Source organism: Ctenopharyngodon idella, chromosome 10 (genome assembly GCF_019924925.1).
Source record: "Ctenopharyngodon idella isolate HZGC_01 chromosome 10, HZGC01, whole genome shotgun sequence".
In the NCBI taxonomy this organism is placed as follows: Eukaryota; Metazoa; Chordata; class Actinopteri; order Cypriniformes; family Xenocyprididae; genus Ctenopharyngodon; species Ctenopharyngodon idella.
In genome coordinates, this window is record NC_067229.1 from 33279029 (window position 1) to 33294683 (window position 15655).

The 15655-nt window shown below is 37.5% G+C and overlaps 1 protein-coding gene across 1 annotated transcript in view; it reads left to right on the forward strand.

Annotated features, from left to right (window-relative positions):
• Positions 1-1937: 1937 nt before the first annotated feature.
• LOC127521235 (protocadherin alpha-C2-like) overlaps positions 1938-15655 on the forward strand; it is a 71883-nt gene continuing 58165 nt past the window's right edge. The window contains exon 1 of the mRNA XM_051910393.1: positions 1938-4413. Within this exon, the coding sequence (XP_051766353.1) occupies positions 2044-4413 (2370 nt within the window). The 5' untranslated portion in view covers positions 1938-2043. The remainder of the gene's footprint in view (positions 4414-15655) is intronic.

Here is a 15655-nt window from a genome sequence, read left to right on the forward strand (position 1 = left end):
CTCTGAGCAGTAATGTGACTGTAAATGTGTTTATTCTGGATGAGAATGACAACAGTCCAGTTGTTTTACCGCCTTATTCTGACCCTGGATCAGTTAATACTGAGAACATTCCCTACTCTGCTGAAGCGGGATACTTTGTAGCCAAGATCAGAGCTGTTGATGCTGACTCTGGATATAACGCTCTTCTGTCTTATCATATGAGTGAACCCAAAGGAACTAATCTCTTCCGCATTGGAAGCAGCACTGGAGAAATAAGGACTAAGAGACGAATGAGTGACAATGACTTAAAAACTCACCCACTTCTTATTACAGTGTGTGATAATGGAGAGCCATCACTCTCAGCCACTATGTCCATGGATGTTGTGGTTGTTGAGAGTCTGGATGACATAAAGACATCATTCAGAGAAGTTCCTGTGAAAGAGGAGAGTTTTTCAGATCTGAATGTGTATCTGCTCATCGCTATTGTCTCAGTATCAGTCATCTTTTTACTGAGTCTCGTGGGTTTGATAGCAGCTAAATGCTACAGGACAGACGCCAGTTTCAGCAGGTACAGCGCTCCAGTGATCAGCACCCATCCAGACGGAAGCTGGTCCTTCTCTAAATCTACTCAACAGTACGACGTGTGTTTTAGTTCAGACACAATAAAGAGTGATGTAGTCGTTTTCCCCTCGCCGTTTCCACCAGCAGACGCGGAGTTGATCAGCATTAATAGTGGAGAAGACACTTTTACGCGCACCCAAACTCTTCCTAACTCAGAGAAGGTAAGACACTGGTGATTTCTCCTTATATATTAATATTTATTTGAAACAATTTTTCAAGCTTGAAGAAATTGTATATCTCTCATTACATTTGTTCTGGAATTTTCATTATGTGCCCATAACTCTGTCTTTCATGTTATTGTTGAGCAAACGGTAGTAGAAAAAAGATAGCTATGTCTCTTTACTTATTTGTGGCAAAATCTTACTGTTGTGTTTTTGTTACCTTTGATGATATTTTTCGATTCAGAACCACTTGTTTAATAGTTTCTGGAATTCTGACCAGCGTTGCATTTTACTATTGCATATTGGAATATTTTTATGTGCCAACAATGATGTAGGAATGTTTTATTCGCTCTTTCCATTAATAATGTACAAAAAAAGCTCCTTTAACTTTCATTAAAAATTGCATCTTTTTTCTATTTCACCAAGTAGTCCCTTTCTGAAAATGTTGAACGTCAACCTCAAGAGGTCAAGCTAAATTTTATGTGAGCTGTTTCATATTCTTTTTATTTTCCATTTAGTTTGCAACCTACATTTAGGACTTATTCAAACCTATGCAACCTATCAAAACCTATGCAAAAACCTACTCAGAACGATGATGATGGCGATTATTATTATTAGCCCATTATTATTATTATTATTATTATTATTATTATTATTATTATTTCGTGTTTGATATTTTCTGATTATCAGATTTCCTAAAGCAGAATTTCAGAACTGGACAGCGACAATTGCGGTTATTATGTGAAACATCCCTTATACAACTGCTAGTTTTGTCGTCGGTTTGTTTTGTTAATGATTTAAACACCAGCCTACTAAGTTAAAGTCTTTCCTCTACGTATATGCATTTATTTTTGCAAAACGTCTAGATTATGTGATGCGTATTCATTTTGGAATGTGATTAGAAAGTTTATAATCTCATCACACAAATCCTGCTTTTCCTCTCTGCTCTATTTTGTCGTGGAAGTGCGTTTTAAAAATGAAAATCACACACTGTAGAGCTTTTATTTTCTTTCATTTGAAGCGATTCCTGGAGAAACATTAATATTGCATTGCGATTCCATTAGAAACCACCTGGAGTCGCTGTTAACCGTGAAAATTTAGAGGACCATAATTACTGCCGTATTTGTATTTCTCCTCCTTCCAAAACACCATTCTTAAACCTTCTCATATCAGCGGTGTCTTCTGCGGTTGTGTAGTGAAGCACAATCCAGCTGGTTTTATTTGTTTTGATTCAGTGTTTGTTTGTTTCATTTAGATTTTGAATTGTTGGTTTTGAGCAGAGATGAATCAGTATGTTGGATCCATATGGGCTGCGATTCTGCTGTCTTATTGTTGGACTTTATCCTCCGGTCAGATTGCCTATTCCGTCTCAGAGGAAGTGAATGTGGGAACCGTTGTCGGCAATATAGCAAAAGATCTTCACATCAGTGTGCTGGAACTGGAACCTCGTATGTTTCAGATTGTACATGGACCCAACAAAAGGTATTTTGGGGTGAATTTAAAGACTGGGACTCTGTTTGTGAATAATCGAATTGACAGAGAATCGCTCTGCTCTACTGATGAGAAATGCACGATGCTTTTAGAAGCGATGGCTCATAATCCATTGAGTCTGTATAGAATAGAAATAAATATAATTGACATCAACGATAACGCTCCATCGTTTACGATTAGCAGTCAGATACTGAACATAACAGAAGTGTCCTCTCTTGGAGAGAAATTTTCTCTTCCTTTGGCTGAAGATCCAGATTCAGGCAACAATGCCGTTAAAACCTATAAGCTTAGTCCCAACGAGCACTTTTCTCTGGATGTGCAGAACATAGAACAGAGTGTTACTGTCGAACTGGTGCTGATTAAAGCTTTAGATCGAGAAAAACAGCCTGTCATTCATCTAACACTGACTGCTGTTGATGGAGGGAAACCTGCAATGTCTGGAACATTAAAAATTACGGTCAATGTTTTGGATGTTAACGACAACTCTCCAGTTTTTAGCGAATCTCTTTACAAAGTGAAAGTGAACGAAAATATTGCTATGGGGTCCCAAATAATCTCCCTTTCCGCCTCTGATTTAGATGAGGGAATAAACAGTGATATAACATTTTCTATTGTCAAGCAAGGCAGTAGCAAAGCGTCAGATTTGTTTTCAATTGATCCCGATAGTGGACTTATAACAGTTAAAGGTAATATTGATTATGAAGAAAATGCTGCTGTTGAATTGAGGGTGGAGGCCAAAGATAAAGGCCAACCTCCTAAGAGTTCACAGTGTAAGGTGTTAGTGGAAGTAGTTGACGTGAATGACAATCCACCTGAGCTGATGGTGACTTCTTTGGCCAGTACTATTAAAGAGGATTCAAAAGTCGGAACAGCTGTGGCTCTAATTACAATCTCTGATAAAGACGGAGGTAAAAACGGAATAGTGCACTGCAATATTGTAGGTCAGGTGCCGTTTAAGATTGAGTCCTCTTATAAAAACTACTACTCTTTAGTTGTGGGTGGAGCACTGGACAGAGAAGAAATTGCGAATTTTAATATCACAATAATAGCTTCGGATGAAGGGACCCCTTCACTCTCTAGTACCAGTGTTATCACAGTTCATATATCTGATGTGAATGACAATGCGCCACGCTTCCCAGAAGCTGTGATGAACGTGTATCTGAAGGAAAACAGCCCGGCAGGTGACATTATAGCAACCGTGACCGCGCAGGATCCAGATATCAACAAGAACGCTCATATTTCGTATGCTTTAACTAGCAGAGACAAAACTGTGATTCCCTTAATCTCTATGATTGACATAAATAGTGAGAGTGGAGACTTGTTCAGTAAGCAATCATTTAACTACGAAGATCTTAAATCGTTTCAGTTTGAAGTGATGGCAACAGACTCTGGTGTTCCTCCTCTGAGCAGTAATGTGACTGTAAATGTGTTTATTCTGGATGAGAATGACAACAGTCCAGTTATTTTACCGCCTTATTCTGACCCTGGATCAGTTAATACTGAGAACATTCCCTACTCTGCTGAAGCGGGATACTTTGTAGCCAAGATCAGAGCTGTTGATGCTGACTCTGGATATAACGCTCTTCTGTCTTATCATATGAGTGAACCCAAAGGAACTAATCTCTTCCGCATTGGAAGCAGCACTGGAGAAATAAGGACTAAGAGACGAATGAGTGACAATGACTTAAAAACTCACCCACTTCTTATTACAGTGTGTGATAATGGAGAGCCATCACTCTCAGCCACTATGTCCATGGATGTTGTGGTTGTTGAGAGTCTGGATGACATAAAGACATCATTCAGAGAAGTTCCTGTGAAAGAGGAGAGTTTTTCAGATCTGAATGTGTATCTGCTTATCGCTATTGTCTCAGTATCAGTCATCTTTTTACTGAGTCTCGTGGGTTTGATAGCAGCTAAATGCTACAGGACAGACGGCAGTTTCAGCAGGTACAGCGCTCCAGTGATCAGCACCCATCCAGACGGAAGCTGGTCCTTCTCTAAATCTACTCAACAGTACGACGTGTGTTTTAGTTCAGACACGATAAAGAGTGATGTAGTCGTTTTCCCCTCGCCGTTTCCACCAGCAGACGCGGAGTTGATCAGCATTAATAGTGGAGAAGACACTTTTGCGCGCACCCAAACTCTTCCAAGTAATGGAAAGGTAAGACATTGTAACTTGTGTATTGCTAATCAGATCTACTGCACTTGACTTGCAATATTATTATTATTATTATTTTATTTTTTTGCATTGATTATGTTGAGTTTTCTTATTTTCTAAGCTCTTTTATTTTAGTTCACATTTAGTTTATTTTAGATCACATTTTTTTAGTTTAGATGCTTATAAAATTACATTTTATAACATTCTATAAATCAATATATAAAATTTATAACATTCTATAACATTCTATAAAATCATTTTATAACATTCTATAATATATATATATATATATATATATATATATATATATATATATAATTTAAAAGTAAAAGTTTACCCAAGCGCATCCAAACTCAAGATAACAAGTAAAATACTAGACGCTGTTGACAATTTTGTTTTATTTTAAATTCTTACTTGTTAGGATGATACAATTATTTTTGCAATTTATTTCAGCATCTCGTGACTTTAGTGTATCATTCGTATCACTGTACAGCTTTCGAATTTCAATATAGAGTTTGAATCACTTGTACTGCCTTGCTAGTTTCTCTCTGACTTGTCTTTGGCACACTACAGGACTGCGTATAGACCGACTTTTGTGGTATTTTTAGTCTACTTATAGATTTATTTTTTTATTTTTTATTTTTTGTATGTTGGAGTCATTACCTTGTACCACCCTACTTTCTGTTTGTTTGTTTATTAGCTTGATTGCTTTATTGCTAAACTGTAGCCTATTTTGAATTTAAAAAGCAAAATAACTTCAGCACCACAGACAGCGGTAGTGACGTTGTATAATTCTTGTCGTTATTCATTAATTTGCTGGAATACACAACACACAACTTTTTTCTATTTCGTTATGATTGCGTAGATATGAAGGTTTATATTTGAATTCATGAAGACGGTGATATGTTTAGTTCACTCTTTGTTTTATAGAAAAGTGTATGAAGTAACATCTCATTGTTTCATCAATGTTACAACACGTGGTGGCACTGCAGACCATGACTTTGAGAGTCATCTGAACTCCTCCTTTACAGCAACAGAACATGCGTTGAAAGGGTGCAAATAACCAAAGCTTATAGTAGCTTCTGCGTCGTGATTTCGGATTGTATCGAGAGAGGTCTGTTTAGTTGTTTTAATCGCTTTTAGACTAAATAAATCGCAGGACATTGACTGCACAATCATGGATGTCACAGAATCGTATGGCTTCTGGATCGTTTTATTTCTGTCTTTATGGAAATCTTCGCTTGGCCAGATTGTCTATTCCGTCTCCGAGGAGGTAAATAAAGGAACCGTGATCGGGAATATAGCAAAAGAGCTCAAGATCAGTGCTCAGGAACTAGAATCTCGCATGTTTCAGATTATGCCTGGATCAAATGCAAAGTATTTTGATGTAAATGTGAAAACGGGGTCGCTGTTTGTCAAGGACAGGATTGATCGTGAGGAGTTGTGTGGCAATAATCAGAAATGTACATTGAATTTAGAGGCTCTTGCTCAGAATCCTCACAGACTTTATCGGCTTGAAATTATAATTGTGGATGTGAACGACAATGCTCCGTTTTTTCCTGACAGCACATGTGTTGTCAATGTTACAGAGATTGCAAACGAGGGAGAAAGATTTCCTCTTCCATCTGCAAAAGATTCAGATGTCGGCAGTAATTCTCTGAAAGATTACAAACTCAGTTCAAATGAATATTTTTCTTTAGATGTTCATAGCGGGCAAAAGAGTATGTCTGCTGAGTTAGTACTACAGAAAGCTTTAGATAGAGAGAAACAAGCTGTTATTCACTTAATACTAACCGCTATTGACGGAGGAAAACCTCCCAAATCTGGAACCTTGAGTATTGTTGTTAACGTCATGGATATAAACGATAATACGCCTATTTTCAGCAAACCTTTGTACAAATTTAAAGTAAAAGAAAACACACCAATTGGAACCAAAATAATTTCTGTTTCTGCCAGTGATTTGGATGAGGGCATCAATAGTGAAATTCAGTATTCATTTCATGGAAATACCGATGAAATGAATCTGTTTAGCATTAATTCTCACTCTGGGGAAATTGTTGTTCAAGGTCAAATTGATTACGAGGAAAATTCTGCAATTGAACTCCGTGTTCAGGCGAGAGATAAAGGCAGCCCTCCAAAAAGTGCACACTGCAAAGTTTTAATAGAAATTGTGGATGAGAATGACAATGTACCAGAGATAGTTACAACTCCTCTGTTGGAAAGTGTGAAAGAGGATGCAAAACCGGGAACTGCTGTTGCTTTAGTCACAGTTTCTGATAAAGATGGAGATAAAAACGGCGTTGTACATTGTGTTGTAGAGGGTTCTTTTCATTTTAAACTGGAGACGTCATATAACAATCATTATTCTCTAGTGGTAGACGGACCTCTGGACAGAGAGAGTGTTTCTCAGTATAACATCACAATTACAGCTGCAGATGAAGGAGCTCCGCCTCTTTCCAGCAGCACTGTTATAACTGTATATATCTCTGATGTTAATGACAATGCTCCACATTTCCCAGCACCCGTTATTAACGCTTTTCTAAGTGAGAACGGTCAAGCTGGAGGTCTCGTGACAAAAGTGACAGCTGAAGATTCAGACACTGGTGAGAACGCAGAACTTTCATTTTCACTGTTAGACAGTTCCAGCTCCAGTGTTCCTATAACAACACTGATCAATATAAACTCTTTAAGTGGAGAAATATTCAGTTTGCAAACATTTAATCACGAAGAAACGAAAAGATTTCAGTTTGAAGTGATGGCAACAGACTCTGGTGTTCCTCCTCTAAGCAGTAATGTGACTGTAAATGTGTTTATTCTGGATGAGAATGACAACAGTCCAGTTATTTTACCGCCTTATTCTGACCCTGGATCAGTTAATACTGAGAACATTCCCTACTCTGCTGAAGCGGGATACTTTGTAGCCAAGATCAGAGCTGTTGATGCTGACTCTGGATATAACGCTCTTCTGTCTTATCATATGAGTGAACCCAAAGGAACTAATCTCTTCCGCATTGGAAGCAGCACTGGAGAAATAAGGACTAAGAGACGAATGAGTGACAATGACTTAAAAACTCACCCACTTCTTATTACAGTGTCTGATAATGGAGAGCCATCACTCTCAGCCACTATGTCCATGGATGTTGTGGTTGTTGATAGTCTGGATGACATAAAGACATCATTCAGAGAAGTTCCTGTGAAAGAGGAGAGTTTTTCAGATCTGAATGTGTATCTGCTTATCGCTATTGTCTCAGTATCAGTCATCTTTTTACTGAGTCTCGTGGGTTTGATAGCAGCTAAATGCTACAGGACAGACGGCAGTTTCAGCAGGTACAGCGCTCCAGTGATCAGCACCCATCCAGACGGAAGCTGGTCCTTCTCTAAATCTACTCAACAGTACGACGTGTGTTTTAGTTCAGACACAATAAAGAGTGATGTAGTCGTTTTCCCCTCGCCGTTTCCACCAGCAGACGCGGAGTTGATCAGCATTAATAGTGGAGAAGACACTTTTACGCGCACCCAAACTCTTCCAAGTAATGGAAAGGTAAGACATTGTAACTTGTGTATTGGAATTCAAATCTGCTATTGATGTGCAAAATTAACATTTTTAGAAATTATTAAGTTGAACGTTTTGATTTTCTAAACTCTCATTACAGTGTATTTTCCAGTTAGATGTCTATAATAATAATAATAATAATAATAATAATAATAATAAATTAATAAAATAGGAAATATAGTTTTTATTTTTATTTTATTTCATTACGCACATCCTAAAGATATTTCGAGATAATACGTAGAATACGGGACTGCTTCGACAAATTTTAAATATTATTTAAATTTTCTCACTTGTTGTTAAGATGATACATTTTAGTTTTGCAAATTAGTTTATTATCTCGTGACTCTGGCAATACAGTACACATTTGTATGCTGAAATAATTACCTTGTCATACAATACTGCTGTCTGCAAATTTGCTTGATTTATGCTTTAATTGTAGCATGTTTTGTATTTAAAGAGCAAAATATCTTCAGTACCACGGACAGCCGTAGTGACGGTTATTTCTTCTCAATATTTGTATTTCCTGTAATACAAAACAAAACTTTTTTTTTTTAATGTTTCGTAATGATTGCGTAGATATGAAGGTTTACATTTTTTTTTTTTTAAGACGGTGATATGTTTAGTTCACTCTTTGTTTTATAGAAAAGTGTATAAAATAACATTTCATTGTTTCATCACTGTTACAACACGTGGTGGCACTGCAGACCATGACTTTGAGAGTCATCTGAACTCCTCCTTTACAGCAACAGAACATGCGTTGAAAGGGTGCAAATAACCAAAGCTTATAGTAGCTTCTGCGTCGTGAATTCGGATTGTATCGAGAGAGGTCTGTTTAGTTGTTTTAATCGCTTTTAGACTAAATAAATCGCAGGACATTTTCTTGCACAATCATGGATGTCACAGAATCGTATGGCTTCTGGATCGTTTTATTTCTGTCTTTATGGAAATCTTCGCTTGGCCAGATTGTCTATTCCGTCTCCGAGGAGGTAAATAAAGGAACCGTGATCGGGAATATAGCAAAAGAGCTCAAGATCAGTGCTCAGGAACTAGAATCTCGCATGTTTCAGATTATGCCTGGATCAAATGCAAAGTATTTTGATGTAAATGTGAAAACGGGGTCGCTGTTTGTCAAAGACAGGATTGATCGTGAGGAGTTGTGTGGCAATAATCAGAAATGTACATTGAATTTAGAAGCCCTTGCTCAGAATCCTCACAGACTTTATCGGCTTGAAATTATAATTGTGGATGTGAACGACAATGCTCCGTTTTTTCCTGACAGCACATATATTGTAAATGTTACAGAGGATGCGAGTGAGGGAGAAAGATTTCCTCTTCCAATAGCAAAAGATTCAGATGTCGGCAGTAATTCTCTGAAAGATTACAAACTCAGTTCAAATGAATATTTTTCTTTAGATGTTCATAGTGGGCAACAGAGTATATCTGCTGAGTTAGTACTAAAGAAAGCTTTAGATAGAGAGAAACAAGCTGTTATTCACTTAATATTAACCGCTATTGACGGAGGAAAACCTCCCAAATCTGGAACCTTAAGTGTTATTGTTGACGTCATGGATATAAACGATAATAAGCCTATTTTCAGCAAACCTTTGTACAAAGTTAAAGTAAAAGAAAACACACCAATTGGAACCAAAATAATTTCTGTTTCTGCCAGTGATTTGGATGAGGGCGTCAACGGCGAAATTCAATATTCATTTCATGGAAATACAGATGAAATGAAGCTGTTTAGCATTAATTCTCACTCTGGGGAAATTGTTGTTCAAGGACAAATTGATTACGAGGAAAACTCTGCAATTGAATTGCGAGTTCAGGCAAGAGATAAAGGCAGCCCTCCAAAAAGTGCACACTGCAAAGTTTTAATAGAAGTTGTGGATGAGAATGACAATGTGCCAGAGATAGTTACAACTCCTCTGTTGGAAAGTGTGAAAGAGGATGCAAAACCGGGAACTGCTGTTGCTTTAGTCACAGTTTCTGATAAAGATGGAGGTAAAAACGGTGTTGTTCATTGTGTTGTAGAGGGTTCTTTTCCTTTCAAACTAGAGACGTCATATAACAATCATTATTCTCTAGTGGTAGACGGACCTCTGGACAGAGAGAGTGTTTCTCAGTATAACATCACAATTACAGCTGCAGATGAAGGAGCTCCGCCTCTTTCCAGCAGCACTGTTATAACTGTACATATCTCTGATGTTAATGACAATGCTCCACATTTCCCAGCACCCGTTATTAACGCTTTTCTAAGTGAGAATGGTCAAGCTGGAGGTCTCGTGACAAAAGTGACAGCTGATGATTCAGACACTGGTGAGAACGCAGAACTTTCATATTCACTGTTAGACAGTTCCAGCTCCAGTGTTCCTATAACAACACTGATGAATATAAACTCTTTAAGTGGAGAAATATTCAGTTTACAATCATTTAATCACGAAGAAACAAAAAGATTTCAGTTTGAAGTGATGGCAACAGACTCTGGTGTTCCTCCTCTGAGCAGTAATGTGACTGTAAATGTGTTTATTCTGGATGAGAATGACAACAGTCCAGTTATTTTACCGCCTTATTCTGACCCTGGATCAGTTAATACTGAGAACATTCCCTACTCTGCTGAAGCGGGATACTTTGTAGCCAAGATCAGAGCTGTTGATGCTGACTCTGGATATAACGCTCTTCTGTCTTATCATATGAGTGAACCCAAAGGAACTAATCTCTTCCGCATTGGAAGCAGCACTGGAGAAATAAGGACTAAGAGACGAATGAGTGACAATGACTTAAAAACTCACCCACTTCTTATTACAGTGTCTGATAATGGAGAGCCATCACTCTCAGCCACTATGTCCATGGATGTTGTGGTTGTTGAGAGTCTGGATGATATAAAGACATCATTCAGAGAAGTTCCTGTGAAAGAGGAGAGTTTTTCAGATCTGAATGTGTATCTGCTCATCGCTATTGTCTCAGTATCGGTCATCTTTTTACTGAGTCTCGTGGGTTTGATAGCAGCTAAATGCTACAGGACAGACGGCAGTTTCAGCAGGTACAGCGCTCCAGTGATCAGCACCCATCCAGACGGAAGCTGGTCCTTCTCTAAATCTACTCAACAGTACGACGTGTGTTTTAGTTCAGACACAATAAAGAGTGATGTAGTCGTTTTCCCCTCGCCGTTTCCACCAGCAGACGCGGAGTTGATCAGCATTAATAGTGGAGAAGACACTTTTGCGCGCACCCAAACTCTTCCAAGTAATGGAAAGGTAAGACATTGTAACTTGTGTATTGCTAATCAGATCTACTGCACTTGACTTGCAATATTATTATTATTATTATTATTATTATTTTGCATTGATTATGTTGAGTTTTCTTATTTTCTAAGCTCTTATTTAAGTTCACATTTAGTTGATCACATTTTTAGTTTAGATGCTTATACAATTACATTTTATAACATTCTATATCATTCTATAAAAAATTAGTTTAGAATGCTTAGAAATATATATATATATATATATATATATATATATATATATATATATATATAAGTAAAAGTTCACGCAGCGTATCCAACTCAAGATAACAAATAAAATACTAGACGCTGTTGACAAATTCTTTATTTTAAATTCTTACTTGTTAGGATGATACAATTAGTTTTGCAATTTATTTCAGCATTTCGTGACTTTAGTGTATTATTCCTATCACTGTACAGCTTTCGAATTTCAACATAGAGTTTGAATCACTTTTACTGCCTTGCTAGTTTCTCAGTGACTCTTGTCTTTGGCACACTACAGGACTGCGTATAGACCGACTTTTGTGGTACTTTTGTCTACTTAAAGATTTTGTTTGTATGTTGGAATAATTACCTTGTACCACCCTACCGTTTGTTTGTTTGTTTATTAGCTTGATTGCTTTATTGCTAAACTGTAGCCTATATTGAATTTAAAAAGCAAAATAACTTCAGTACCACGGACAGCGGTAGTGACGTTGTATAATTCTTGTCGTTATTCATTAATTTGCTGGAATACACAACACACAACTTTTTTCTATTTCGTTATGATTGCGTAGATATGAAGGTTTGTATTTGATTTCATGAAGACGGTGATATGTTTAGTTCACTTTCTCTTTTATAGAAAAGTGTATAAAATAACATTTCATTGTTTCATCACTGTTACAACACGTGGTGGCACTGCAGACCATGACTTTGAGAGTCATCTGAACTCCTCCTTTACAGCAACAGAACATGCGTTGAAAGGGTGCAAATAACCAAAGCTTATAGTAGCTTCTGCGTCGTGATTTCGGATTGTATCGAGAGAGGTCTGTTTAGTTGTTTTAATCGCTTTTAGACTAAATAAATCGCAGGACATTGACTGCACAATCATGGATGTCACAGAATCGTATGGCTTCTGGATCGTTTTATTTCTGTCTTTATGGAAATCTTCGCTTGGCCAGATTGTCTATTCCGTCTCCGAGGAGGTAAATAAAGGAACCGTGATCGGGAATATAGCAAAAGAGCTCAAGATCAGTGCTCAGGAACTAGAATCTCGCATGTTTCAGATTATGCCTGGATCAAATGCAAAGTATTTTGATGTAAATGTGAAAACGGGGTCGCTGTTTGTCAAAGACAGGATTGATCGTGAGGAGTTGTGTGGCAATAATCAGAAATGTACAATGAATTTAGAGGCTCTTGCTCAGAATCCTCACAGACTTTATCGGCTTGAAATTATAATTGTGGATGTGAACGACAATGCTCCGTTTTTTCCTGACAGCACATATTTTGTAAATGTTACAGAGAATGCAAACGAGGGGGACATATTTCCTCTTCCAATAGCAAAAGATTCAGATGTCGGAAGTAATTCTCTGAAAGATTACAAACTCAGTTCAAATGAATGTTTTTCTTTAGATGTTCATAGCGGGCAAAAGAGTATATCTGCTGAGTTAGTACTACAGAAAGCTTTAGATAGAGAGAAACAAGCTGTTATTCACTTAATACTAACCGCTATTGACGGAGGAAAACCTCCCAAATCTGGAACCTTAAGTATTATTGTTAACGTCATGGATATAAACGATAATAAACCCATTTTCAGCAAACCTTTGTACAAAGTTAAGGTGAACGAAAACACACGAATTGGAACCAAAATAATTTCTGTTTCTGCCAGCGATTTGGATGAGGGCGTCAATGGCGAAATTCAATATTCATTTCATGGAAATACAGATGAAATGAAACTGTTTAGCATTAATTCTCACTCTGGGGAAATTGTTGTTCAAGGACAAATTGATTACGAGGAAGATTCTGCAATTGAATTGCGAGTTCAGGCGAGAGATAAAGGCAGCCCTCCAAAAAGTAATAATTGTAAAGTTTTAATAGAAGTTGTGGATGAGAATGACAATGTGCCAGAGATAGTTACAACTCCTCTGTTGGAAAGTGTGAAAGAGGACACAAAACCGGGAACTGCTGTTGCTTTAGTCACAGTTTCTGATAAAGATGGAGGTAAAAACGGTGTTGTTCATTGTGTTGTAGAGGGTTCTTTTCCTTTCAAACTAGAGACGTCATATAACAATCATTATTCTCTAGTGGTAGACGGACCTCTGGACAGAGAGAGTGTTTCTCAGTATAACATCACAATTACAGCTGCAGATGAAGGAACTCCGCCTCTTTCCAGCAGCACTGTTATAACTGTACATATCTCTGATGTTAATGACAATGCTCCACATTTCCCAGCACCCGTTATTAACGCTTTTCTAAGTGAGAATGGTCAAGCTGGAGGTCTCGTGACAAAAGTGACAGCTGATGATTCAGACACTGGTGAGAACGCAGAACTTTCATATTCATTGTTAGACAGTTCCAGCTCAAGTGTTCCTATAACAACACTGATCAATATAAACTCTTTGAGTGGAGAAATATTCAGTTTACAATCATTTAATCACGAAGAAACAAAAAGATTTCAGTTTGAAGTTATGGCAACAGACTCTGGTGTTCCTCCTCTGAGCAGTAATGTGACTGTAAATGTGTTTATTCTGGATGAGAATGACAACAGTCCAGTTATTTTACCACCTTATTCTGACCCTGGATCAGTTAATACTGAGAACATTCCCTACTCTGCTGAAGCGGGATACTTAGTAGCCAAGATCAGAGCTGTTGATGCTGACTCTGGATATAACGCTCTTCTGTCTTATCATATGAGTGAACCCAAAGGAACTAATCTCTTCCGCATTGGAAGCAGCACTGGAGAAATAAGGACTAAGAGACGAATGAGTGACAATGACTTAAAAACTCACCCACTTCTTATTACAGTGTGTGATAATGGAGAGCCATCACTCTCAGCCACTATGTCCATGGATGTTGTGGTTGTTGAGAGTCTGGATGACATAAAGACATCATTCAGAGAAGTTCCTGTGAAAGAGGAGAGTTTTTCAGATCTGAATGTGTATCTGCTTATCGCTATTGTCTCAGTATCGGTCATCTTTTTACTGAGTCTCGTGGGTTTGATAGCAGCTAAATGCTACAGGACAGACGGCAGTTTCAGCAGGTACAGCGCTCCAGTGATCAGCACCCATCCAGACGGAAGCTGGTCCTTCTCTAAATCTACTCAACAGTACGACGTGTGTTTTAGTTCAGACACAATAAAGAGTGATGTAGTCGTTTTCCCCTCGCCGTTTCCACCAGCAGACGCGGAGTTGATCAGCATTAATAGTGGAGAAGACACTTTTACGCGCACCCAAACTCTTCCTACCAATGGAAAGGTAAGCTGTTTGTAAATTTGAATAAACTGCAATTAATTTACACACTGCAATTTGTGTGGGAAATTTTAGAGACACACTGCTCATAACTTGTTTGTGGGTCATTCCTGGGAATCGGTGCCTTTTGTGTCCCCAGTAAAGATCATAATCTTACTGTTTTAAAATGTTGAATAATAACAATTTTAAAGCTGTCTTAGTCATAAATAACAGCAATTGAACTTGCTGTTTTTTTTTTTTGATACATTTTACTGCAATTTGAACCACCATGTATCAGCATTTTTCCTGTCCCCAGGCTTGCATATCCCATTTTCATCATAAATACAACACTTACTATACGTGATTTCCCCCCCCCAAAATGTATACAGTCAAGTTATTGTCCACTATTTGTTATTTTTGACTACTTTCCCTTCAAATGCAAGTTGAAAAAGATAAATAATATCATTTCATAAAGCAGTCATCACTTCTTTGGAGGAAAAACAACTTGGGGAAGTGAGTGAGATCCTCTATTATTTTAACTGTCTGTTTTGACAATTTTTTCTTTCAATTTTAATGTGGTCAACCTCAACACGTACATTCTGTTAAGGGAAACATGAAAAAAGTTAGTAGAAAAAGCGCACTAATACTACAATTTAGAAACCATGCAATTCTTTATCTGGTAAACCTTCTATGTTAGCTTATTTTTGCTCAGACATGGTGCTGTGTCTGGTTGCATGTGAGAAATAGATAGGAAACCATCCATCCATCCATTTTTATACCACTTGTCCACCCTGTTACCCTGTTATTGTTTTGTCCTCCCTTTTAGTCTTTGTTAAGCAGTTTATTTTACAACAATTTAATGAAAATAATAATAATAATAACTACAATAATTCAGTGACAATGAACATTTATTGGAGTATCAATAATGTAGTACTTTAAAAGATTAACAAAAAATGCCTTCTAGGCATTTGTATCGAAAAATGTAAA